Source organism: Dermacentor variabilis, chromosome 2 (genome assembly GCF_050947875.1).
Source record: "Dermacentor variabilis isolate Ectoservices chromosome 2, ASM5094787v1, whole genome shotgun sequence".
In the NCBI taxonomy this organism is placed as follows: domain Eukaryota; kingdom Metazoa; phylum Arthropoda; class Arachnida; order Ixodida; family Ixodidae; genus Dermacentor; species Dermacentor variabilis.
Window position 1 is genome coordinate 106,977,218 of NC_134569.1, and position 24,811 is coordinate 107,002,028.

The window sequence follows — 24,811 nt, forward strand, 5'->3', positions numbered from 1 at the left end:
AACTTCTCACATGAAGTGCACTTCCCGGAACTCCCGCCGCAACAATCACGCCTAATCGAGCCCCCGCAAACACAATAACCCTGTAGGCGCGAATTTAAACGAGCGCCAAGGAGTGCCGTCCGGGGGGAAAGTCATTACGTAGGCGCATAAACAGTTTGAAAAATGACTCCGCGCCTTTATCGAGGCCACGAGGATCCCGCCCTTGGCCGCTTGAGCTTCAATGGCTGTTCGCATTCCCTGCTTCCCCTCACTTGCTTTTTTTTTGGTTATAGCTTCTATTCATTTTTTTTTTCAGTAATCGGTTTTTATTTTTTCTTCCGCAGTTGCGTAGAGATGATGGATAAAGTGAGTCATTGGAGAACAGTGGGTTTAGACACTGGCCAGTTGTTCCCGTTCCTCCTTCTCTCTTCAACCTGTGACGCTTGAAGAGCAATAACGACAATGACAATGACCGAACGACAAGCCGCGATTAGGAAAGAGTGCGTTCAACAGTAGGTGCAAGTCAGTCTCTGCCGTTGTAGCGTGCCAGCAGCACGTGACATATGGTTAACGTTTTGCCTGTTTTCCCATATTAAGTTGGAGTTATACCGGAGGACGTAAAGAAAGGTGAAAAATCGCTCGCTATATATAAGTGGCAGAAGCGCCCTTGCATTTAACCTGTGATCGTATACACAAAGGACTAATCCGCGAAAGAATCGGTACGGCCAAACAGAACGCGGGGATGAAACCCGATAAGCGGTTCTCAGAGGGTCAGGTCATTCGGATCACGCGCGCCCACCAGAGCAGTGACATAAACTGTAAGGGAAAGGAATAAACAGGGGAAAAAAGGAAGAAATTTGTGCGCAGGTTGCGTCGAATTCGGAGGGAAAGGGACTCTCCCGCGCTAGCAGGCTGGCAGTTTCGGCGAGATAATCCATCGCGGTGAAGAGCCGAGGGGGCAGCCCGTCCCTGGCACGCCGCCGGCAGCGGCCGTTCTAGTATCCCGAATCCCTCGGGGGGGAACAGGTCGTTCCCGTCCCACCGACGCCTAATTGTCCCCGCACTGTGCGCGGGGAAAGCCCACCGCGACACATTCGCCCCGAGCCCGAGAGTCGCGCGAGCCCACGTGACACCCATATTCGCGTCCCAGGAGACGTAAAAATGCGGCCGCGCTCAAAAAGCGCAAAGCGTGCGCGGTCCATAAATGAAAGCAGCGCGAATAAATTCCAAAGGAAGAAAACTGGGTGTGTATGTAGTGTGTGCGTGGAGCTGCAGGTTGGTAGCGAGGGAGTGCCCGGTTAATCGGCCTAATGGGACGACGCTGCCGGTCGGTCGCTCTGTGATTGGAGCCGACTTGCCCAATGGCAGAAGCGCGACCTTGCGAAGAACCAGGTGTTGAACCGCGAGCCACAACGCGGGGAGGAAGTGGTCGAGATGGTTGAGTTGGGAGAGTCGTTCTGCCAAAGAGACGGAATCAGCAAGTACGCGCTTTGCGGAATGAGAGGTACCTGCCAGTCTGGCCAGCGTTATTAGTTCCCACATGCCGTCACCGATAGGGAAAGGTGAGATATGCTCATCTTATGCAGACAGAATAGCGACCGTCACTTGACTTGTGAGGTTTTGGCCCGTGGGTGCCACGTGGTGCACCACTGAATCCATATTTAAATGCTTAAAAAAATGAAAGCTTCCGTGCCAACAGGTTGGTCCTCGTGTCCGTGCAACCGCATGAGCGCATGCTTTTTGATGACCGCTGCTCTTGAATATGTCTGTGCTTTAGGTCCTTATAGTTTAGTCACGTTCGCACAACCATAACAGAGGTGGGCGTTTCATCAGTGCTATTAATATCAAGAGTTACGCGTTGCCGCCATAGCTATGCAGGACACACACGCTTCCCGATGTGACGTGGATCCTTCGACTGAAAGCATGGAAATGTGCCGTACGTGGTAGAAATTTCAAGGTTTTCGCTATCGATGCATGGATGGGCAAACCTTACAGCATGCCTGATACATTTTCGGATTAACTCTTCAGTTGCGTATCAGCAGTGAGTAGAAAATAAGTGGTTGATCTCCGAGAACGATATGAGTGCAATGTCACAGTTAAATTAAGCGAAAGTTGTCAAAAGTGCTAGAAAAATGTTTTGACGCGATTATGATGTATTAGACATGCTATTAATAGTCACAAAAATAGTTTGGTGTTAATAATTGTCATGTCTTCATTGACTGTTGCGTCCAGCATTCTTATTTGACAGAATGGCAAGAGTGTCATTTTTGTTATATTTCTGATTATGTCTACTACTTGCGCGAAATTCAAACAAGTGCGTTTCCTTGGGATCATATATTCTGCTATTTGCTGGCCACTTCCGTTATTGACCAGGGAACAGGCGGTCAGGAATCACAAGTGATGCCGTTCGATCCAACCTTAACTATTTTTTTTTAATTTCAGTGCTTTTTAAGGGTACTGATCAGTTTATCTCATTTTGTGACGTTCAAGGACAGCCGATTCCTAAAGCGAAACATTTCTTGTGCGAGTGAGCAGGAACACGTTTCTTAAATTAGCTGTTCATTTGAATGATATAGTTAGACACATACATAAAGCTCTATTAAACTTTTATTGCACATTTACCAGTCAAGCAAATGAATCCAACTCTTCACAGCCATACAGAAGCAAAAGAAACCTTGGAATATCTATGCCAACTTAAAAAAGAAACACTACACCAAGAACAGCATCCGCGTAGTAATCGAACATCTAGACGCTTGCAATGATTTCCAAATGCAATCCAAGCTTTCTTTAAAGGTATCACTAGCATCTAGCCTGCATGCACTCACGATATGAAAAGGTACACTTCTATGCATCCAGTCTACTGCCTGTGAGGATCTATTGTCAATACGAGTACGTTTACCAATGTGACATTCGTTGAAGCCTATACCGTCACACCACCGGAGGGTGTATTCATCCGATAGCACTCGCCCATGCTAACCGTGCCTGTGTGTCTCGTGTCGCGGACATCCTACAAGAAGTACATCCTCATCCGCGTGGCTCCAAGTACATTCTGGACTATCAGCTATTGAAATGTTCAGTAGAAAGTGTTCTGTGTACGCGGTACCGAGCCGCAGACGGTGAATGATTATTTCAAAGGCTCTGGTTGTATCCAATGTGGACGGGGTTTTAAATTGAAATGGTTTGTCAATGTGAAATAAATCTGAAGATTTGGAGTTCTGGTCGAAACCTGTCGCTTTGCAACCACGGGCTAAGAGCTGTCTTAGCATGTGTCTTAGTTGTGATTTGGAATTGACTTTTAGTTTTAATGAGTTTATGTTAATTTTTTTCTCATATCTCTATGTGAAAAGGTGTAGCCTGCGCCAATTAGAGGCGACAACATCTCCTGTGTACCATATAATTAAAGACAGAGCAGTGATCACAAACTCACTTCAAGGCAATAGTATTAACGAAGCACCATTTCTTCTTGAGGGCCGGAACTTTGGGAAAGAAAGAGCGGGTGGTACAAGAAGCCAGAATTGCTTAGGACACCTTTGCTCACCCATAGACCAAGTCTCCTTGCAATTCTGTTCTTTCCTGCAAGTATATCTGATTTTCACAGTGTAGTTTCACGACAGTATATCGTTCGTGCTACCCAGTCACGATTTACAGGGCGATTACTTCAAAGCAGATCCATGTCGAAATCCGATGCTAGATTTGCAGGCATCAACGGATTCTTAGATACGCCAACCTCCTGGGTGGTATATCTTTACCTTTCGCATGTCTTCGTGAAACAAAATTAGTTTCACTTTCGAGGTTGTAAATCCTGAGCCATTTAACGCAGAACCCGCGAGCCATAAGTAACTTCTGAAAGGTCAGTGGACTGCAAAGGTGACTGGTCGGAAGTGTTCACTGTACAGAACATACTGTTTAGCTCTCGTGGGGTCGGCCACATGGATTGAGGCTAAGCTGGGTTAGATATAGTTGGCTTAAGTAGCGTGAGCGAAGTGAATGGCGGCGACCTTATGTATGCACTTATGTATGAGTGCGACCTTGTCGTCACGTGACTTCATACATGGTCCCATGTGGCATTGAGTAACCTAACTCACCTGCGAATTTCGGTATGATGATTTTCAAGCATTCTGCTGCGTCTGTCTTGCCGTCATTGACGTAGCAGCCGTCTGCGTCGTCTATAAAACTTGAAGAGCAGAATTATAAAAGCCTTCGTTTTGAGAGCGTGATCACGCTGATTTGCGATCTCTACATACGAGAAAAATGAATCTATCATGTTTCTTAGGATCATGTTTCGTCGCTTGACACAGTGTTACGCAAACATTTAAAGCGTGATCACTTAATCAAAATGTTAACCGACGGTTGGCGTAACATGTTTTTTTTTCACCATTGACATAGCCTATCATCCTAAACATCTATCTTTTTGTCGGCATATAAATTGACGCAGAGTATAAGAAAAATTTATTTGCTGTTTTATGGTACGGTGATGGCAGCCGAAGTTCTGGTCCATCTAAGATTGTACTTTCTGGTGAACACGATGTCAAGTTGACTTGTAGGTTCCATGAAGCTGTACGGCAACATTTGTATTAGATATAAGTTTGTTGGTTACTGCTAAAGGTTGGAATAAGGTCACCTGAAGGAAGTTCGGCCTCATGTGATGAGATCGTGGTGAGATCACGGAAATGCTAATTCTCCAGACACTGTTGCTCCTGCATGTTTATACGTTTTTCTTTTTTGCAATCACGTTTTATACGACGACCAACAGCAAGTCGTACATATTTCCAGGACATTTCGCGCCATAGTTTTTCTGAGCTCTCTTTTTTTAACCTAAACCTTCTTGTTTCATTCTTTTTAATCAGCAGTTGTGCAGATATAGCGACTTTCAATGACCAATGTATGGCAGAGAACACATTCCATTTGTTTGAATTCAAAACTAGTCATACAGCGAAACAAAACAGAACTTAAATAAAACAAGATCTCTCTCTTTACAAGGTATTTAAACAAGACATGTAGTATGAGTGATGCAAATCCCTGCAATACCTGCATGTACGGCGCTCACCAAAGCACACTGTCGGTTTCTAAAGGTACTGACCATATTTAGGACTAATCAAATCAAATAGTTTTGCAGCTGTGGCTCTTATATGCCGAGTCTGCCACTGCGAGCAACTCTTATCAGAACGTTCCTTTTTCGAATCGGCACTGTTCGCTTGCTTTGCAGCCATTGCTGTTACGACACAGTTACCTAATACTAACTTAACTTGAAACGACAGGCAGTCAGTGCATTACGTCGCGTGGTTCCGTTGCTCCCTATCACACTTTTTCGGCTCACCCGGGAGCAAAAGATCAAAGTAACCACAGGGCGGACCGTTCATTAAACTAATTTTTATCGAAGATAAAACGAAAAAAAAAAAGAAGTCCCGGATAGCTCGCTTCGCACGTCCGATGGCATATGCGTGTGATCGCAGCTCACCGGCAACGCTTCTGTCCCGGCGTTATGGCGTCTCTCGCTGAAACTACGCAATATCGCCCCTCCCTGTACTCGCTCCTGATAGTTCTGTGCTGTGCAGCGCCGCCTCAGCCCGGAAAACCCCAGCAAACCTGGTGTTTCTTTTTTTTTTCGCTTTTCCCTTTTTTTTTTGTTTTTAGATGGCGCAGCCAAAGTGGAAACCGGTCACCACACTGTCTATCCCTCGAGTCGCATAATTACTTATCGTCAACTAAACACTCCATATTTTTGCTTCTACACCGTATTTTATCCCGCTCCACTTAAACATATGTTCCGTGTTGCTGTCTGCGAATCTTTGAAATAGGAAATATCATTTGCGCGGCAAAAGTGCGGTTTTTATTTTTTAACCGTCTGTGTTGGCGGTACTCATAATTATGCCTTTACGGGCAGGGGATCGTGTAAAGATCTTCTGTGTATGATGTTCCAATCCCTTTCGTAAACTCCTCCGCTTCTTCTAAAAGTTTTCAGGGACAGTTCCTTACGCGCTCAATGGTCGCTTGTCAAGATGAGCAACAACCTTGATTGAAGAATGTTCTCGAACATTTCTAGAATATCGAGGTTGGCCCGTGTTATTAGTGATGCTGTAAGGTTGTGCATCTAGCATCCCTCCAATTTGTACTCATCGTCACTCATCCGCCTTTTTTCCCCAATTTCACCCTGTGCAAAGTATAACAGGCTAGAGCACTAGCCTAGGCGAACGTCTTTATGTGTGGTTTATTTTGTCTATATATCGTCATGCAGCTGTGTTTTTTAAATAATTTTGTTGAAATATGCCTTGTCGGCAATTTATTTGGTGCTCAGAATTTTGGTGCTGTAATCCTTCCAGAATTCCCTTTGTTCCCACATTTTAGGCTAGCATCCTTTCCCCTTGCCAACAGAGTCAGCCGTCATTGCCATCTTGCCGATGCATCACTCATCCCTTCCTAATTTAACGGCCAACATATCTCAACTTTTGCTCCGTTATTTCAGTAACAACTGCTTTGGTCGTTCCTGGAATATAATCGTTACGAACTTTCTTTCCTATAGTGACCATGTATCCATTTCATAAAGGTCGTATTTACTTGCGAAGAACATGCGGCACGCGAAACCTACGACACATCAACGGATGAACCAGAGGACGGTGAGCAGAGGAGCTCAGAAAATGAGGAGTATAGTGATGATATTATAGCATTATATCTGCATCATGGCCGAGGTTGAAGATGCGTGGTTAGAGACAGCGGGGTGACAAACTATGCCGCACATACACAGTGCTTTTTATGGCATACCCAAGTCTACAGCTGCATAACACTGGAAGTTTCATTTTCATATGCATGACTTGCTATGCTCTATGATGTTATCTTTGGGGGGAGGGCGGAGAGGAGGGCTGTCCGCGTTTCTGGAGAGTGTGATTCGTTTCTAAGAGGACTATACGGTGGAGGAACATGACAGCCCATACTTCAGTGGTCACAGTTTTTCCCCGAAGGTCGTGAACTGCTAGACACAAAGTGACGCGTCTGTTTCGTATGTTCTAGGAAGCTGCCGGTGTACTCGGTCTCCCGTGAAGCACTTAGAATCACTGCCAAGTGAGAAGTTGCTAGCAACAACTCCGAAAGGCGTAAAAATGCTGTAAAAATAGCACCGAGAGCTCGCAGGAGAGCCAGGAAGAGCGGGTCGTAAATGACGCGGATTCTCGGGCGCCTGCTCTCGCTAGCCCACTCTAAAAATATACCAACACAAGCTTACTCGAGAGTGCACCTAGAAAGAAGGAATGTGACAAAAAGAAAAAGAAATAAAACCCCAGGAGATACTGTGTGGGACTGTCCCAAGAAATGTCACGAAGTTGCAGAGTGTTGCCACACTGATTCGTCATGTTCCCACTTCTTTCACTGTACTGCAGAGAACTATTGAAATGTGAAACAGAAGGGAGCAAAAGAGGACACAGCGACCAAAGCCTCAGCGGTCTGCTGAACGTCACTAAGTGATGACCGGAGAGCAAGTGAAGTGAATGTTCGTGCTGCAGGGGTGGAGTCTCCACAACGAAGAGGGTCAGGCGTTTTGGACGTGTCGGCCTTCCTGTTATATACTCTTTTGTTATTGTTACACGGCACGCCCGTGCATGGTCTCTCAGAATCCAACTCACCGAGCGTCAACGCGGTTACGTGCACGGCCCCGTTATAGCAATTTTCGAAATACGTACTGCAGTTCTAACGACCGCTCTTATCGGTTTCGGCAAGAAAGAGAGAAATGTAACGACGGAGATGAAACGCCCGCAGATTACGCGTCCGGCGCGACAAACTTGCGAAATCTCCTGCGCATCGGCTAATCTCGACGTTACCAGGGCGTCGTACACAGATACAGCTGGTCACTCGCAATTTACGGCGAGTGGGCGTTTGCGCTGTTCTTTATAAACGCTCCGCCGGTTCAGCTAGGTCATCGCAAGGCTTTGTGAAATAAAGTTCATTCTGGCTCGCAACGCATTACGCGGATACCTTGTCTATAGATGTGGAGGCATGTTCACAAAAAAATTAAATAGTTCCAATAACAGCGTTACGTTCATGGTGCTCCAGTGCACGTGTTATGTACATTGATAGCTCCTGTGCAATTCTTCACTGACCTTGTCCACCGAGAGCATAGAAAAAAATGCTATGAAGCTGATTAGAACATAACAAAGAATGCCATCATTGTCACTATCATAAACACAGTGTGTTGTTGTACGGACATTGAGAACTCGCTTGCAACTCTTGTCAAGACAGCCTGGCATTAAAGCATTGGAGTACGTGTGGAACGTGTAGCGATACAGTTGTCGCTGTATTGTCGAGAACCAAATGATTAATAACTCATGAGAAAATTTTTTATGACAACCTGAAACTTTACTTTTGAGAGATATGAGTAAGAACGAACGTGCTCCACCCATGCAAGTTACAACAAAATGTTTTCTCTCACTCTCATAGAAGCTGGAAGTTCTTGCAGGGTATACGATATAACCATTCGCTTACTCTTACAGTTCGCAGTGTAGTTGTGTGAGGTGCTACACAGCACTGGGATCGTGGTCCCCTTCGACGGCACCAAAAGTTGAGCACTCGGGTGCTGATGTGTTTTGCTTCCCGTTGGAGCACAGCCAGCGTAGTCAAGTATATTTTGGTTGCCATCGACCGAACCGCAAGCTAGCCGCTTCAGATGGTTACCTACGGCCTCGGGTAACGCGATGCGTGTGATGAGTGCAATAAAGTGCGTGACACACTACCATGCCAATAATATACCATTGCAAAGCACATTTCAAGGCAGAATGCTCGGGTATTTGAAAAACAAATCGTTTTATTTGGCCTTCGTTTATCCAAGGAAAAACAGAAACGAATGCTAAAACAAGAACTGGAAGCTGATACGCAGCAGCTTCTTGTAAGTTACTTATATATGCGTTCTTTGTTTTTTTTTTTTTTGTTTTCAAAAGTCCATTCATTCCTAATTGGTATGGTGGTCAAAGCGAATCGTAATACAAATGTGGCTCAGAAGCAACTTTAAGGCCCCCATTGTCTGACTGATTATCATACGACGCTTGCCCTTGGGGGAACACTCCAGGGAAAGCAGACGACATGGATTTTAGGGAAGATCCTGAAACCGTGGCCTCGCGTGCCTGCGGCGTACAAAGCCACAGAAGCGCTGCTGCGTTTACTGAGATGCGCCAGCCTGTATATGACCACCTGTGACGTACTGAACAGTGAATGCTTCAGGATGTGTGTGAGTGCGTGTTGGTAGCAGTTTTCCTCTCCCCTTGTCATCTTTCAGACCCCTTTCCCTCTTTCTCAACACAGGGTAGCCAACCGGGGTCAGCCTGGTTAATGTCCTGATTTTATTCCCATCACTTCTCTCTCTTTATTTCAAAAAAGCAACGACATGCATACACGTTTCCTCCACACATAACTATTTGTATCCACAGTTACCATCTGCCGCGTGCACAAACTTAATATGTGTGAATATTTACGTGATTAATTAATGTGAGTATAGGGTTGATGCGACAGTTTGACCACTAAGTCTCTCGCAAAATCTCTGTGCTTGCTATTCATGATGCCCTTGTTTCGCGCTGCACATATGTGTGAGTGGAATTCTACATCTGTGAATGCTTTGTAACGCGGTTATTGATAAAATGGTTTCCCCGCTTACTGCGCACTAGACGATAGCATGTATGTGACATGGAGTAGTCGGCGCAAACACGTTTTCTAAATTTACAAAGTAAAATTATTTTTTTTCTGTTTTTGTTTTCCGTAGGACACCAGAACCAACTTCAGGAACATCTACCATGCTGTAAGCAATATCGTCGTTTTTAGCGTTTTTTTTTTTTTTTTTGCTTGCATGCACCGGTGTCGTACTCGACTGCGATAAATTACACCAGGCCGGCTTATGGCTTTTCCCAACGGCCGAGCTGAGTCAGTTGGCGTCGCTGCGAGAATAATATTTTGTGGAACTATAAGAAAAAAAAGAACATTTTGTGTCACTTCCTGCGTTCTCTTGAACCATATATTTGTCGCTCTGTTCCAGGGTCCGAAGAGTGAAGGAAAAAAGAGGCATAAGGTGAGCTATATTTTTTTTAACTTGAATATTTTCCATGAGCCCGAACAAGCTTCCTTAATTCCGATGCATTCATGCGAACGACACCTCCTCCAAGGTAAGCTATAAAGCTTCGTCGCTTGAGGCAGACTCTGCTAGCACACACACACACACACGCACGCACGCACACACACACACACACACACACACACACACACACACACACACACACACACACACACACAACCAGAAGTTAGCTACTTAAAGAATTAACTTATTTATTTCGTATTACTTAAGGCACAGTGCGCATTGCAATTTCGTTATTCAAGCTTCCCGTTGCTCAGGTGCCACTTAATAAAAATAACGTGAATATATATTCGGTACCAGTGCCGAGATATCTGGTCATCACCAAAATGCGCGGCATAATGCAGTGACACTCCATCATGCCCTGCAGCAAAATAAGTTTTCTTAACACGTGAACATCAATGCATTCAACCGTGAGTGTTGAAACGTATATGTAGGAACAAGTGCTCCAGTTTTACCATTTCTATTAGCCACAGTGCGTATCCACTGTGCACTCGCCAGCTTCAATTCCGAGATTGCGAACATGATGCCTATAAATCGTTAATGAAATGCCAGCTGGCCGATATTTTAGCCCGTCTAAACACCCATGGCGAATAGCTAAGCCAAGGAATGATGGCACGTCTTCAAGTAATAATAAAGGGGAAATGAGACATCCACCCAGTCGTAGCAGTTGCTACAGTGGAAATCATGCGGGTTCCGCGAAAGAAAAGCCTCGCAGTTGAAGAAAAATTCGTCCTGGTCCGGGAAAGGTGGTGGTCCCGGGTTCGAGTCCCGGACCAGGACGAATTTTTCTTCAACTGCGAGGATTTTCTTTCGAGGAACCCGTATGGTTTTCCTTTGTAGCAATTGCTACGATTGGGTGGACGTCGCATTTTCCCTTAATAATTACTTACCACCACCTTGCGGGTTTCCGCAGCACTATTACGTCAACTTCTTCAAGTACTTCTACTGAAGGGGTGGAATCGATCTGTCCGCTACAGCCCAACCTTCAAGGCATTTTCGAAAGACGGAGAAGAAAAATCGGCCATGGTGATCAACCGATTTGTAATTCGCTTCGAAATGTTTTTGCGTACACTTCAGCAACAATTAAAGCGACAAGCAATCACATTGTTTTTGTTTTTTCATTTGGATTTTGACTTGTCCAAGCCAACCTCGTAAATCACCCACAAAGTTAGTCCTCAGTACCTGTAACTCTAACCTTCCATGCCAAGAAGCAAGAGTAAACAATTTTTCCATCTGATATCCACCAAAGAAAAAAAAAAAGATCGACAGAATCTACCTCACGATGAATGTCGATGGCAATGCGTTTAGCGTTGAATCAATATAGTGACACAACGCATTGCCACCGTCGGAACAACTTATGTGTGATGCATGTGCTGCAGCGGGAATGCTTTTTCGCGCTCCCCTAACAACATTCGGCGCCATCTAGCGACACGCTGCGAAGCCTGCGCGTGGCCCCCGAGATTAACGGTGCGTTGGTGCGTGCGAACGCTGCGAAAACGCGCCATGCGGCAACCAGGTGGGGAACTGTGGCGCGGTTGCGACAACCAAGTGGCAACCACTCTCTCGCACTTCTTTTTGGACACGGTGTGCCATCCAGTGGCGCCGCCGAGAAGTGCGCGCGTAGTCTCCGGGACGAGAAGCGTGGCGCTCTAATGCGTGTGAACTCTGAGAATTGTCCCCTCGTTTGCCGCACAGTCAGTGGCACATACACAGCGACCCAATTAGGCGATAGGTTAATTGAATAGCGAAACCTACAAAGTATACATTCACTGCGCGGCTCGCGTTGGCGTGAAAGACTTTGATTGAAAAGCGGCAACTGTCCAGTGTATTTGTGGCGCATCCAGCTAAATTACAAGTCGGGTTGCTGGTCTTGATGAACCCTTGTGACGTGGGTTTGATTCCTTCCAGCATCATAGAAATTTAAAGAATCTTGGATCACCACATACCCAGTGACCCAAGTGGGCGCCAAAGAGGTTAATTGAAGACCAGCACAGACCGAGTGACACATACCCAGTGCTCCAAGTCGGTGTTCGTTGATATGAGCTGCAGGTACGTAAGCATTGCCACATGTTCCGTGACCCAAGTTGGTTCGATGGTTGGTTTCTAACGCTGCTTCTTCCGCAGAGCAGCTTGATGCGCAAGCATTCCACTAATGACTATGCGGTGACACAAATAGGCGGAAGAAAGGTTCCTAAAGGTTCCTAAACATGAAGTTTCCTAAAGAACGTCAAGGCATTAAAATTGTACCCAGGCTGCTTCCTCACAACCATTGCATCACCGAAAAAAGAAACAATGAAAGGCATCGATAGAACCACTCCGTTAGATTGTTTCTAAACTACTCACGTATGTACACATTGCAATATGCTCAGGGACCCTAGTTGGTCCGAAGATTGCTTTCGAACCCTCTTCCCACAGCACAGCAGCCCGATGCGCTACCAATTCGACCATGGACTACCCAGTGACCGAGGTAGGATCGAAAACGGTTAGAAACAAACATGCATAGACCCGGAAAGCGCGTGGAGTACCTTAAGAATGCTAACTCATTCAAATTCAGTGGCGATTCAGCGATAAATGCGAGAGAAATTGTTTAAACAGCGTTAACCACATTGCAAAATGTTGTTCATGAGCTCACTCGACCAGTGGCGTAGCTAGGTCACCTGGTACCTGGGGCCCAATATCTTCATCACCATATCACCATGTAGATCTGCAATATCACGCAAGTATTTGGCACAAGGCCGCGACTATACGTCGGGTGCACGTAGAAAGACATGTCGCACGGCAATATGGTGCAATATGGCACTTTCCGAAACAAAATGGTCCGGATATATGGCAACCATACGGAACACGAGCATCAATTAGTGCGGAGCCTCAGCGCCCCGATGTGCTGCTTGCTGTTCCATGCGTCTTACAGCAGTTCCTGCACGTTTCGTCCATTTCTTGATCACTCAGCACTGTGTATACGCGTCGACAAGTTGTTATGTACGATTCGCTCCGCGCATGCGCCCTTTGACTCGCAGCTTTCTGTGCACGGCGCTCCTCCGGATTATCGTGCTTCTTTGCCGCTGACACCATGGAAATGAGCGACAGCCACCGGTGTAGTCGTTTTATGAAAAGATGCTGACGTCACACACGTGGCTCCAGCAACATGCGAGTGAAGAAAGAGGTCTGCGACTCCTTCCCCACAGCTGACGGCTCGTCTACCATAGCAACCTTAATTGTGCGCTCTCCACCTGCTTTCCTTAGTAGTAGCACATACAGAAGCGGTTGAAGAGAGAGCTCGGATCTTCCTTATACAGTTTTGCTGTAAAACAGACCGAGCAACTGTAATCAGCTTCCGATAAGCGTGGTAGCTGAAGCCCTCGTCAGCAAAAAACATTATCTCAATTAAGGGACTTAGTTTGCTGCTTAGAAGACAATGACCTCTGAGGAACCCATGCCCTACAAACCGACGTTCGACGATGTATGCCGAAGCCGACATGGGCTTGCAGGTCCGCCAACATTGCTTATACTTGGCATTGACTTCGTCCTTGTTCAGAATGCTGTAATGGCTTCAAGAGTGACAGAATGCAAAAAGAAACTGAAGTGAGTTGGTCTGTTAGACAATGTAACGTACTGTTTGGCAATAAGACACTACTGCACGTTGCCGGCACAGAGTGAAGCACACTATCGACCTGTCTCGTTGTCCTCGCTGCAACCTTCAACGACCCGGCCTTGAGTAGCGTTAAGCATGTTGCACAATACATTGTTACGTGTGCTTTCGGAAACACGTACCGGCTATTTAGCTTCCTACGTCCATAACGCAGAAAGCCAAAAGACCTCTGCCACGGCACTCGAAGCCAGCGGATCAGAAAGAACACCAACAATACTCTGTTAATGTTCTGCCACAACTTTTCCAAGAAATTCTCTTGTCCCTCCTTATATGTGCAGAAGTCATCAATTGAAATGAAATCTGGCCAAACTCACTTCCTTTTATCCTGTACTTTCTATTTCCGGGTGAATTACGGCAATTACTTGTTTGCAATGCAGCTTGTATTGTGCTTTGTTGTGTGTGTTCATGTGCCTTCACTGCAAACAATTTTCGGTCTATACTTGTCCACTGGCGACAAAGTGGTCAGTCCATCGTTTTCCATAACTGGGGCTGTTTCGGACACTGCCCCTTTCTTTCGCACGGCTCGTCGTTCCATTGTATGTCAGAGCACATTCATAACCGCTCTTGTGGTATGCAGTTAAGACATACAATTAAGACACTAAAATCTATGCTTTAAATCCTCAGGGCCCACAGAAAGAGCTTTCTACATTAAGTTCGTCTCTGTCAATGATATTTTTTGTATATCCACATGGGCTTTCTGTCACTTCAATACATTTCGCACTCAGCAGCCTTGTGGTATCTTTGAACTGTAGCTTTCATCATCACAGCACAATATATAAGCCTTGGCAGTTTCTTTCTTAAGCGTTGACGTACGTTCTATCGCGCAGCACATGTTCCTGCCGCTGCTCTTGGAGGTTCATTCCACGGAAGGGTCGATCCGTCATCAGGACACGAGTCAAGTTTCTTCGGAGCTGAAATTCAAGTGCGTTCAATTTCAACACTCTTTCACTCGTCCACTGCTGACGAGTTCTCATTAGAGAAAGTCCGGTGCGTTCAATGACTTTACTTCCTTTGGTTGAAGAGGCACTTTGCATAGCTGAAAATTTTCAAGTAGCGGTGCGAAAAGTAACTTGCCAAACGCTTCTCTCATTCTTTTCATGCCTGCATGGCTTTCACGTGCTGTAGTAAACCGACGACCTCACGAGGCCTTATTGGAACACGCAGTTTCCGTGGCCGTCATGAAGCACGACTCGTGGACTCTATCTAAATTCCGATGGAGGAAGGAGAAGAAATCACCGCTCCCACCGCGAGCGGACAGCAAAGCACCGGAAAAAACGCCTCAACCCACGCTCGTGTCGCAGATGGACCCTGGCGTCGACCCCACCGTAGTCGCAAGATACAAACGCAATCGGTACATGGATCGCAAGGTGCGCTGTGCGGACGTTTTGTTATGCTCAACGCCTATGATATCGTTGCGACAGGCACATTCTTTCGCAACTATACACAGGAAATTTTTGCAAACGTTGATATATACGCTACCTTGATGTGCTGTTCTGGCTGAATCTGTTGGACAGTGACACGGGTAAATTAGACCAATCGTTGAGCGATGAAGTAGGTGAAGTCGCACTCTCCTTAAAAAAATCCATAGCACACCGGTATCAAAGAGAGTACCGCGTATCTGGTGATTAGAAAATTAAGTAATTTTAACAGGAGGACAATAATTCTGCCAATCACGTAGGAAATACCAGGCTTGTCGCGTGCCCGTCGCCACGTGTAAAGTATAGTGAGTACAGAGCATGCTATATACCGAACAATTCGAGCATTTTTGTGAACCATTTCTCTCGAGTACGTATGTGAAACTTTGGCATGAATGTGAAGACTATCTTGTTTCCATTGGTGCGTTTGTGTTAAACTTCTCAAGAACGACGAATCCCGTTGTGTACGCGGAAAAGTCTGCTTTACAAATCTGCTAGAAAATGCTAGTGCACCTGCTGTTTCGGTTTACTGTTACATATACGCGACAATATTCACGCAATGCGATCGTTCATGCAATGCGTTCAGCGTGAATGAAGAAATGTAAAGCAGCAGTGGTGAGTACAATGCAGATATCGTTACGTATGCAACGTGTTGATCTTCAATGCACTGCAATTCGAGGCATTTGATGCTCATGACTATGAAACTTTGCCGTACGTGCTCATATTACTGCTTGGTTACGTTCAGTGCAACTACTAAATTTCTTTCTGAACTGCTCAAGTGATTTTCCTATTCCAGTTTTTATCGTACAAGAATCCACGAGTAACGGGTATTTAGAGGGATAGGCCTGTCAACCACCTTTTTTGAAGTGCCAATACATTTCACAATACCTTTCTTTCCCCCCATGCAGCTACATACAGTGAAAACTCATTACCTAAGCTTACTGGTGATTCGAAGCACCTTTGTAGTATATACTCACCATAAGTGACGAGAGGTGTCAAAGCACACACTCACATTCTCTCTCACAAACAACCACGCACACCAATGCACATGCACACACACACGCACTTGTGTTTTTGCATGCGATAGACGTCATGAAACACGAAAGGTTCTTAACGAAGCATTTTTATCGAAGACAGGCAAGTCATTTTGGAGGAAGCGTTGCCGAACTTTGTGCAAGGCTAAAAAATATATAGGAGAACAGGGCGCCGTAAATGTAAGAGTAGATAAAGCTAAGCAAGTTCCTACATGGATATAAGACTCGAAGTTAACGATTCCCTTACCATGTTCAAAATTGAGTCCTTGCACCTTCTTCCACGTCATCTGTGACTCGCTCAGTCGTGCAAAATGCAATATATTATAATAGGCATTGGCGAATTTACTGCTTTGTGCCGTTACCGTAAAGTTTGCAATTTTTTTTTCACGCAGTTTCTACAGAAGCCAAAAGTTGCCCAGGATGCTGCACAGGATGAGTTCGGCTCGGCTCTCTTTGGGTCCAGGGTGAGCTCTGTTTATTTTTTAATCAGAACGACCTATCCCATGGCTACACTAACACGCATACATACACGCGTGTCCCACGTACCTGCGTAGCTCAAGTTGTTCAAAGCGAATATCTCTCTGCCTCTTCCGCCTATTGTCTGGCCGAGCAAACTGCGCCGGTATCGGAGACGTTCCCAAAGGCAATATAATCAAAGGTAATAAATTGGTTGGCCGATCCTAATACTACTGGTTTGTAAAGCGGACCTATCCTGGAAGCAGTGCAATGTCACACATGTACACTAGTGAACAAAAAGGTAAGATATATATATATATATATATATATATATATATATATATATATATATATATATATATATATACTAGTTGTCGGCGTTGGCTTCACCACCGACGATAATCTAAAAGGTCTTCGAACCCTCAACCTTTTGTGTGAGTGGAACCCACGAACCTTTGGTATTAATTAGTGCGCGGTGAATTAACACACATTTAATTAGGGCGCTCGAACCCATGAGCTATGGAGGGAGTCGAACTGATGACCTTGCGTTGTTGCATAATGTCTAAGCATCGCGCGGTGGTCGCAGTGCTTTCGAATTCATCCACGTAGGGATAACTAAATGCCCCTTGATTTTCTTTTCTTTATATTTTTTTTTTACTGCGACGTTGTTGACCGGAGGTACGCAAATATTCTTGTGCGGTGCATGGTGAAAGCCGTCGTGCGGCAGCGAGGTCGATATTAAATTAAATGCAACGCAACGTGTCTCAGAGTTGATTCGCTTTAAAATGTTTTTCTCACTTTTTCTCACTGCATGTGGTACTGCATCTTTTAGATAAATGTTGAAACCCATGTTCATGTACCATATTGTGAAAGAAATGTGCAGGTCCAATTACATGTTCGGATTCAGATTTATTGGTTCCAAAAAAAAAGTGGTTATTACATAATAAATATACAGACGAGGATCCCAAAGTGAAAGAACTGTAGTGGGACCCTCGGTTAATAATAACAACATTGATGGTGATATTTATACACAGAAAATAAGCGTTATTCTCAAATAACATCGACAGATTAAACACATTATTATACGTTTCATTTAAAATCGAACCTGAAAAAGCATGTCATAAGATAAAGTGGGGAAAAAGCATGGATGAATCACAAGTTACTTGTGAGACAGAAGTCAAAGGCACACCGCCGGGATCGTAGCAGTTATCACAGAAATGTATGTATGTATGTATGTATGTATGTATGTATGTATGTATGTATGTATGTATGTATGTATGTATGTATGTATGTATGTATGTATGTATGTATGTATGTATGTATGTATGTATGTATGTATGTATGTATGTATGTATGTATGTATGTAGCAGTCTTCCCGCCTACCTGGGTCACAGGGTAGACTGGTTAGCGCATTGGGATGCTGTGCTGAGGAAACAGGGTGCGAAGCAAACCATCGGACCAACTTGGGTCACTGAATATGTGACAGTGTGTAAATACGTGCCGCTCAACGAACCACTTTCACGCCTACATGGGTCAATGTAGACAGACGCCAGACCGGGTATAAGTGCCGCAGTACCGCTGAGTATACGTGCCACTCGGTCTGTGCTAGTCTTCAATTGACCTATTTGACGTCAATTTGGGTAACTAGGTATGTGCCAGTGGGACTGTGTCGCTTTACAATGACGAAAAATGTCCCTCAAGTTTCTTCTATGCCGAGCGGAATTGAATCCACGTCACAAGGGTTACCCGAGAACAGCAACACGACGCACTTGCAGGCTGGGCCGCAAATTCACAGGGCATGCGCCGCTATCAATGAACTCCTTTCACGCCAACGCTATAGTGAGCTGTCCAACGAATGCATTGGGCATGTGCTACTCTTCAATGAAACTCTCGACAATTTGAGGCGCTGAGTACGTGGCCCTCAGTGTGCGGCAAGCGAGGGAACAATTCTCAGCGTTCCACGCTTGCCGTCTCGGGGGCCGCGCCCAGACTGTTCGGCAATGCCACGCTAAATGAAGCACAGCGTGTCAAGAGGGATTCACGAGACAGGAGCCCGGTTGCCGCTTGAAGCGTTTCACAGCATTCACACGTACCGGTGCGTCATGCATTTCGGAGGCCGCGCGCAAGCTTCGCGGCGGCGGCGCTAGATGGCGCCGAGTGTTCTTATAGGGAAGCGTGAAAGAGGAATCCCGCTGCAGTACACGCCTCGTACATAACTCGTTTCTACGGTAACAATACGTCTTGCCGCTATGTTTATTCAAAGCTAAACGCATTACTGTGGACAGGCTTGACACAAGGCTAACGGTGTAAATAAATAAATAAATAAATTATAGTTTCAGTTACGTCCTTTTTTTTTATTCCTTGGACTACTACTGCTAATTTATACTTACCTGCCTTATGATCAACTGTAATGGAGTAACAATCGAGGTTTCCCCGAGTTCTACCTTGAGACTTCCTCCTGCGGCAATTACGTACCAGCGCACTTCTGTATCTCAATGTCGTGCGAGTGAACTTTGGACTGAGGAACCACGTGTACAGCTCGAGGAAATCGCCGCGCGGCTCGCGCAGGTGTCCCTGCGCACCCTGGGGCCCGCGGCACCGGATGCGGCCTCGTTGCACTCGACCGCGGCTGCTGCGACCGGCCCGCCCCTGGTGCCCTTCTTTCCCCCGCGATCGGTGCTGCGCGGCGGCATCGGCCGCTACCAGGGCCCGCTGAGCCAGTGGCAGATCAGCGCCGACATGTACATCGACAGCGACATCCGCAAGAGGGGCCGGTATGCGACTGCCTCCCACAACTGTCTCTATTTCGGCGAAGCCTTCTTTCTTTCCTCTTTGCCCACTTTTCTGGGTTTGGCGTGACCGCTCGGCTGTTGGGTCGGTCACTATCTCACCTGATATATTTGTGCATTTATATATAAAGGTTGTGCGGAAGTACCCCCGAAGTCACTTATATAATAACCCTTGCGCGCTGACTAGGCCTCCTGTTTTGAGCAAAAAAAATAAAATAAGCTTCGTGTATAAAACCTGGACATATATTGTCGGCTCATAAATATCTCTAAATCACACCGATTTGTTCGTAGAATGGTGAATTATATTTAACGGATTACATTATTTAGCCACCCATATGTGCACCACAGGCTGCTGCTGCTGATGATGGTGATGATGATGATGAGATGCCACTGTGTGTGTGCCCGTCCTTGGCCAATTTTCTAGTATGGGGATTCCCCACTGCGATTTATATGTCGGCTCACAGATATCTCTAAAGCACATCAATCTGTTAATAGAATACGGTGAATTATTTCATGGAACCTTTGATATACTCCTTTTTTTTTATTTGGCCATTCCTATGTGCCACCGGGGGTCTGCCTGTTCTTGACCAATCCTACAGAATGGGTATGTCCCCCTGTGAAACAAGATCGAGGTACAGATTCCCTAACTGTTGCTTGATGCTTGTTATACTTTTATGTGCATACACGTGTTATCATCATTCTTCTCTCAACAAGCACCATGCATAGTTTTCTTTCATGCTTGTGACACCGCTGCGCGTATACGTCCTACACTGTGTGTGTGTGTGTGTGTGTATATATATATATATATATAACGTAGTTCTTCGGATCCAGTGTTTACTAAGTTGAAAGTGCAGGCGCAAGTAAAAAAGCAAAAACAAGCATTTAATTTCTGCCTTCATCAAAAGTATGCATACACATATATCAGTCATATCATAAGAAGCCAACACATAATGACAGCATAGGAGAAATTATCTGCAGTTCTCAATTGAAACAAAGAAATGATAAACTGGCCGCAGGTGGGATATGAACACATGCCTTCGCATTACGCGTACGATGCTCTTGCCAATTGAGCTACCTCGGCGCCGTTCTCCCATCCACTTTCTGGGGTATTTATGTACTAGAACTAAACCTGGGAGTGTTAGCCAGTGCCACACCTCACGGCCTTGACGTGGTGTCTGTTTCTTGGCTTCTTATTACATGTCTCATTATAAAAATGAACTTGGTGAGCTTGCCGGGACGTCATGAAATTTGACGGCGTTGTATTTAAGACGAAGGCATTAAGTCGCTCCTGCCCCCGATGACCTTCAGAAAAAAAGAACGCGTCGTCCGGTCCGATGGCACAAAACTATCGTCATCAACAATGGCTCATACCTCCCCCCCCCCTACTCAGGCAAGCAAAAAATGCAATGGCTCATCCCTCTCGCAATGCAGAGGCTACAAGCACTCAGCAAAGTGAAGCCTACAGTGCATACATTCATTGGAATAACGCATACAACGTACAGAAAGGCGGCGCCTAATCGAGTGAAACAAAAACCCACGTGACCTTCTCAATGGCTCCTACCCCCGTAAGCAAGCAAAAACGCAATGGCTCATACCCCCGTAAGGCTGAGGCGACAAGCGCTCACCAAAGTAAAAGCGAACAGTGCATACATTCATTGAAATTATCGATACAACCAACAGAACCGCATACGTTTCAATGCCCTGCTGAGAGGATGCAACACAAAGTCGAAGAGAAACATTGTTGGCGTAAGTCTGACACCGCTATACAAGCGCGCGAAGACCGCAGCTAAGCGTCGAAAACGAGCCGAAGAAGCCGAACTGAGAAAGCAGCAATGCGACGATGTGAGACGGCGTATTACCAAGTGTGCAGCAGGCTTTCGCCTCCGCTGGTTACACGAGTGTGACATGCTGCTGAACTTTTTATCGGCCACAAATTGTGTTCCCAAAGAACCAAAGGTTTAACATGACAAGCTTCAAGAACTTTTACTGAGCTAAAAATGGCTAAAACACGAAAAGTACTTGGCAATTCATGATGTCACACTGACGTGTGGGAGGTGGCCGAAGTTACGGCGCGAAATTAACGGACAGAGTTGAAAGAATAATTTATCAGTCTAAACTGATTTAGTGCCTCTCTTCAGCGTCCCTTTAAGCCCAATCTATCAGGCGGCCTCTCAGTCAATTCAGTCAGAATGACAACAAACGCTCTTAATGCTGACCACATGGTAGCCTGCTCTTCCCCTCCCGTACTTCACTCCTAGTGATGATGACAGTTGTTACCAATTGCCTTTCACCCCGTCAGGCGAAGAGTGGTGAGCCACTCGTGCGGCGAGGCGAAGGCTCCCATGGCACCAGTGGAGCGCGTGGAACGGCGGCCGACCCGACCACCAGCCGAGCCCTGCCCCCGTCGCGAGGACGTGGACCGTGAGATGGGCCTACCGCGGCGCCGGCTCGTGCTCAAGGGACCGCTGCACGCCACATCGTACGCGCACTGGTACTCGAGGGTTTTCAGCCCGGCCTCTTCGTCCAACGAGGACTGTTGAACATCACGCCGTGTCTGCTGAACTCTAAACTCGAGCGATCGACGTCGCGAGGTTATCTACCATCGAGGTGAACGTCTGTGCAAGCCGACCCTCCGCTTCCGCTGTTTAGAGAGCGTGGCGGCTTTGTAACAGATACACACTGGACAGCCTCATATCGTGGACTGACGGCCCGATATCACGAAACGCCGTGGTTCGTTCCTATAATTCCTTTTCGTGAATCACTGGCAACCACGATAGAGTTCGTATACAACTCAGTGCCAGATAGTCGAGGACCACAGCCCCTTTTGTAAATGAGAAACCGTGACACTGTTACAGAACACGAATTTTCAAAGCAGTCGCTGCAAGAAGCTTAACCAATGCCGGTAGTGATGTGTTGTGCGCTGCTCGTTTGATTCGCCATTTCACAGAGAACAAAGCTAACAGGACTGGCGTTGTTCGTGCAGACATGAGAAGGCCATCTGCTGCCATTTGTTCAGTGATTAGGCCTAACAGAGTTGAAATGACAGTAGTGCCTGCCATAAAATTTTGCATAGTCAGTGTACTTTGGAGTAACAGAATAACATATTCCGGGAGCAAAACAATGCACAGTAGTTGTTGATCTGAGACAAGCACATGCCAATAATAATGGCAAGTTCAACCTATAGTTTTTAACTTTCATCTGAGCTGACATGAAAACATCGTTTAGCAGCAAGCGGTGTCAACAAAAGTCTCGTTCGTTACTAGAGCACGATGACAGCATGCTCTAGTACCGTAAAATACTAGAGCATGATGCACCTTGGGAGTGCCACTGCAAAATGTTACTCTACAGCCACAATATATGTACGGTTTGCAAACAGTCGTTAAACAAACAACAACACAAAAAGATTCTCGAGTCTATTCACCTTAACACTATAGCATTGAGACAGTATAGATTGCAAACTTGCTTTATATTTTGGCAGCACAGCCTTTAAAAACAACAGACTGGTGGGTGCTCGTTTTATATGTTGTACGGCCTGGGGAAAGACGTATTAGTTATTTACTAGCAGGCAGAACGTGCAGCAATTGCCTCATCTGTCTTATCGCTATAGCTGGCTGCCACCGACTATCTTAGGTAGCTTTCAAAGCCCTATGGTGTTTAATAAATACATGTCAAAGCACTAAGCTTGTGCTGGTCCATCTGCACGTGTTTGTCTACACTACACAGAACTATGCAACACAATGCGGGCAGCATAGGAGTAAAGGTTGCCCATCAGGCATAGCATAAGCCACAGTTGCAATGAATTCCTAGCTTTGAGAACCTGCACAGCATCATGAAAAGCTCAATGTTACTTTTGAATAGAGTTAAGATTTAGCAACATGCGATATCAACAGACGCAATGAGATAACTCATTTAGTTGCCCTGCTGGATCACAGTTCTTTGACTGCCGAATCATACAATCTTCCTGAAATTCCCAGAACTCTTCTTATTGAATTTACATCCAGTAATACATGCCCATAAGGCACGGAAATGAGGTCAGAAGTGTCCAAATACCTTGAACAAGATTGGCAATCCATTCGATGACGACAGTACTGTAACAGAAGGATTTGTTTTATAGACATACTGAAATAGAACTGTTAATAGTGGTGGAGCTTTCTGTTGCATTGTAAGCAGCTTTGAGCACTCTGCCTTACTTTTTTTCTCTATTCAATGAAAGTAATATCCTTGGGGCATTGTCTAATGCTGGCAGGCAGCAGAATACTAAAATAAGTACGAAATGTGTTGCAAGGGTCATAATGTCTGCACGTTGCTTCTTTCTTATCTCTACAGCAAGGAACTTTGCAGGTCATGCATTTTTAATCTTTTTTACTTGCACAAATAAAAGCGATAGGCCGAACTTGTTTGAGAGGCAAAATGGGCGAGTTTATCTCTGTGTAAGAAATCTCAAGCTTCGATTGCTTACATAGTACACAGCTCCTTGAGTGTGACCAAGTGCCATATTTAGTAGTGGGCGAGGTCAGTAACACAACGCTAGTGAAAAAAGAGCTCGAACATTACACTTAGTGCGCCAACATCCCATGGATCCAAAAGCAGCATCGCTAAGCCAGAAAGAGGTGCTTATCGCATTCATGCTTTCATCGCTGCACGATTTCCCATAGGAAAGCCTGTTGCATGTAACATGACATATCCAAGTTTGCCAGTTTATGTTGTCTGGCTCAGCGGCTAACAGTATAAAAATTTTCATAACAGGTGCACTTCTTTGCATAGCACAGTTGTCCAACTAATGGTGGCGCCATTCGCGATTCAAATCAAGAAATGCCCATGGTTTCATCACAAGGGTCACATTTACATTTTGTGTCTTAAGCAAACAGCGTTGTATGTGCCGATTGCAGAAATGACTACACTGTCATTGGCTTTGCAAACTACGTGGGAAAGTTATAGTTTACAGTTACGAAAAAGGTCCGTGCATAACATTTTAGCGAAGCAATGTAGCAGGCATACGACAGTGGCCGATAAATACTTTCTCCCATTGTTTCAGTCTATAAATGGGCCACGAGCACGGGGCACAGATGGAATGTTTAACTAAAGAAGCCTTGTTCAAACGTGCAGTATGAGCAGTTACTAAGGCAGAGAAAGTGTGAGACTGAAATTGCCTACTGTGGTTGTTTTGAGCATACTTGTCTGCACAGCGGTGGCAAAGCCAGCTAACAAACCATCTTGGAGAGATAACAGAACACACAGTGTGCCCAATTTGCAACGCATATAAGAACAAAATGTCGACATTGTGCTTGTGATATTGCTAAATGTCAGTATCTGCAGCCTCTAGCAGTTTGGCTGCTCTGTATCCTTTTTTATACACAGGCGACTAATGCACTACAAGAATGAAACAA

General features: G+C 45.5%; 1 protein-coding gene across 1 annotated transcript; it reads left to right on the forward strand.

The window, feature by feature from the left end:
- The first annotated feature begins 1,413 nt into the window (after positions 1–1,413).
- LOC142572489 (uncharacterized) lies at positions 1,414–23,242 on the forward strand. The gene is made up of 8 exons (XM_075681644.1): positions 1,414–1,541; positions 9,716–9,751; positions 9,986–10,018; positions 14,558–14,652; positions 14,895–15,097; positions 16,572–16,643; positions 19,204–19,409; positions 21,724–23,242. The coding sequence occupies exons 5-8, from the start codon at positions 14,909–14,911 to the stop codon at positions 21,962–21,964; spliced, it is 708 nt and encodes a 235-aa protein (XP_075537759.1). The 5' UTR covers positions 1,414–1,541; positions 9,716–9,751; positions 9,986–10,018; positions 14,558–14,652; positions 14,895–14,908; the 3' UTR covers positions 21,965–23,242.
- Positions 23,243–24,811: the final 1,569 nt, after the last annotated feature.

What these genes read in the sequence shown, in the direction of transcription:
- LOC142572489 (XM_075681644.1), top strand. Translation starts at nt 14,909, where the DNA reads ATGAAGCACGACTCGTGGACTCTATCTAAATTCCGATGGAGGAAGGAG. An exon ending in ATCGGTACATGGATCGCAAG is followed by an intron (nt 15,098 to 16,571) that starts GTGCGCTGTGCG and finishes TTTTTCACGCAG; the next exon opens with TTTCTACAGAAGCCAAAAGT. An exon ending in CGGCTCTCTTTGGGTCCAGG is followed by an intron (nt 16,644 to 19,203) that starts GTGAGCTCTGTT and finishes CGGCTCGCGCAG; the next exon opens with GTGTCCCTGCGCACCCTGGG.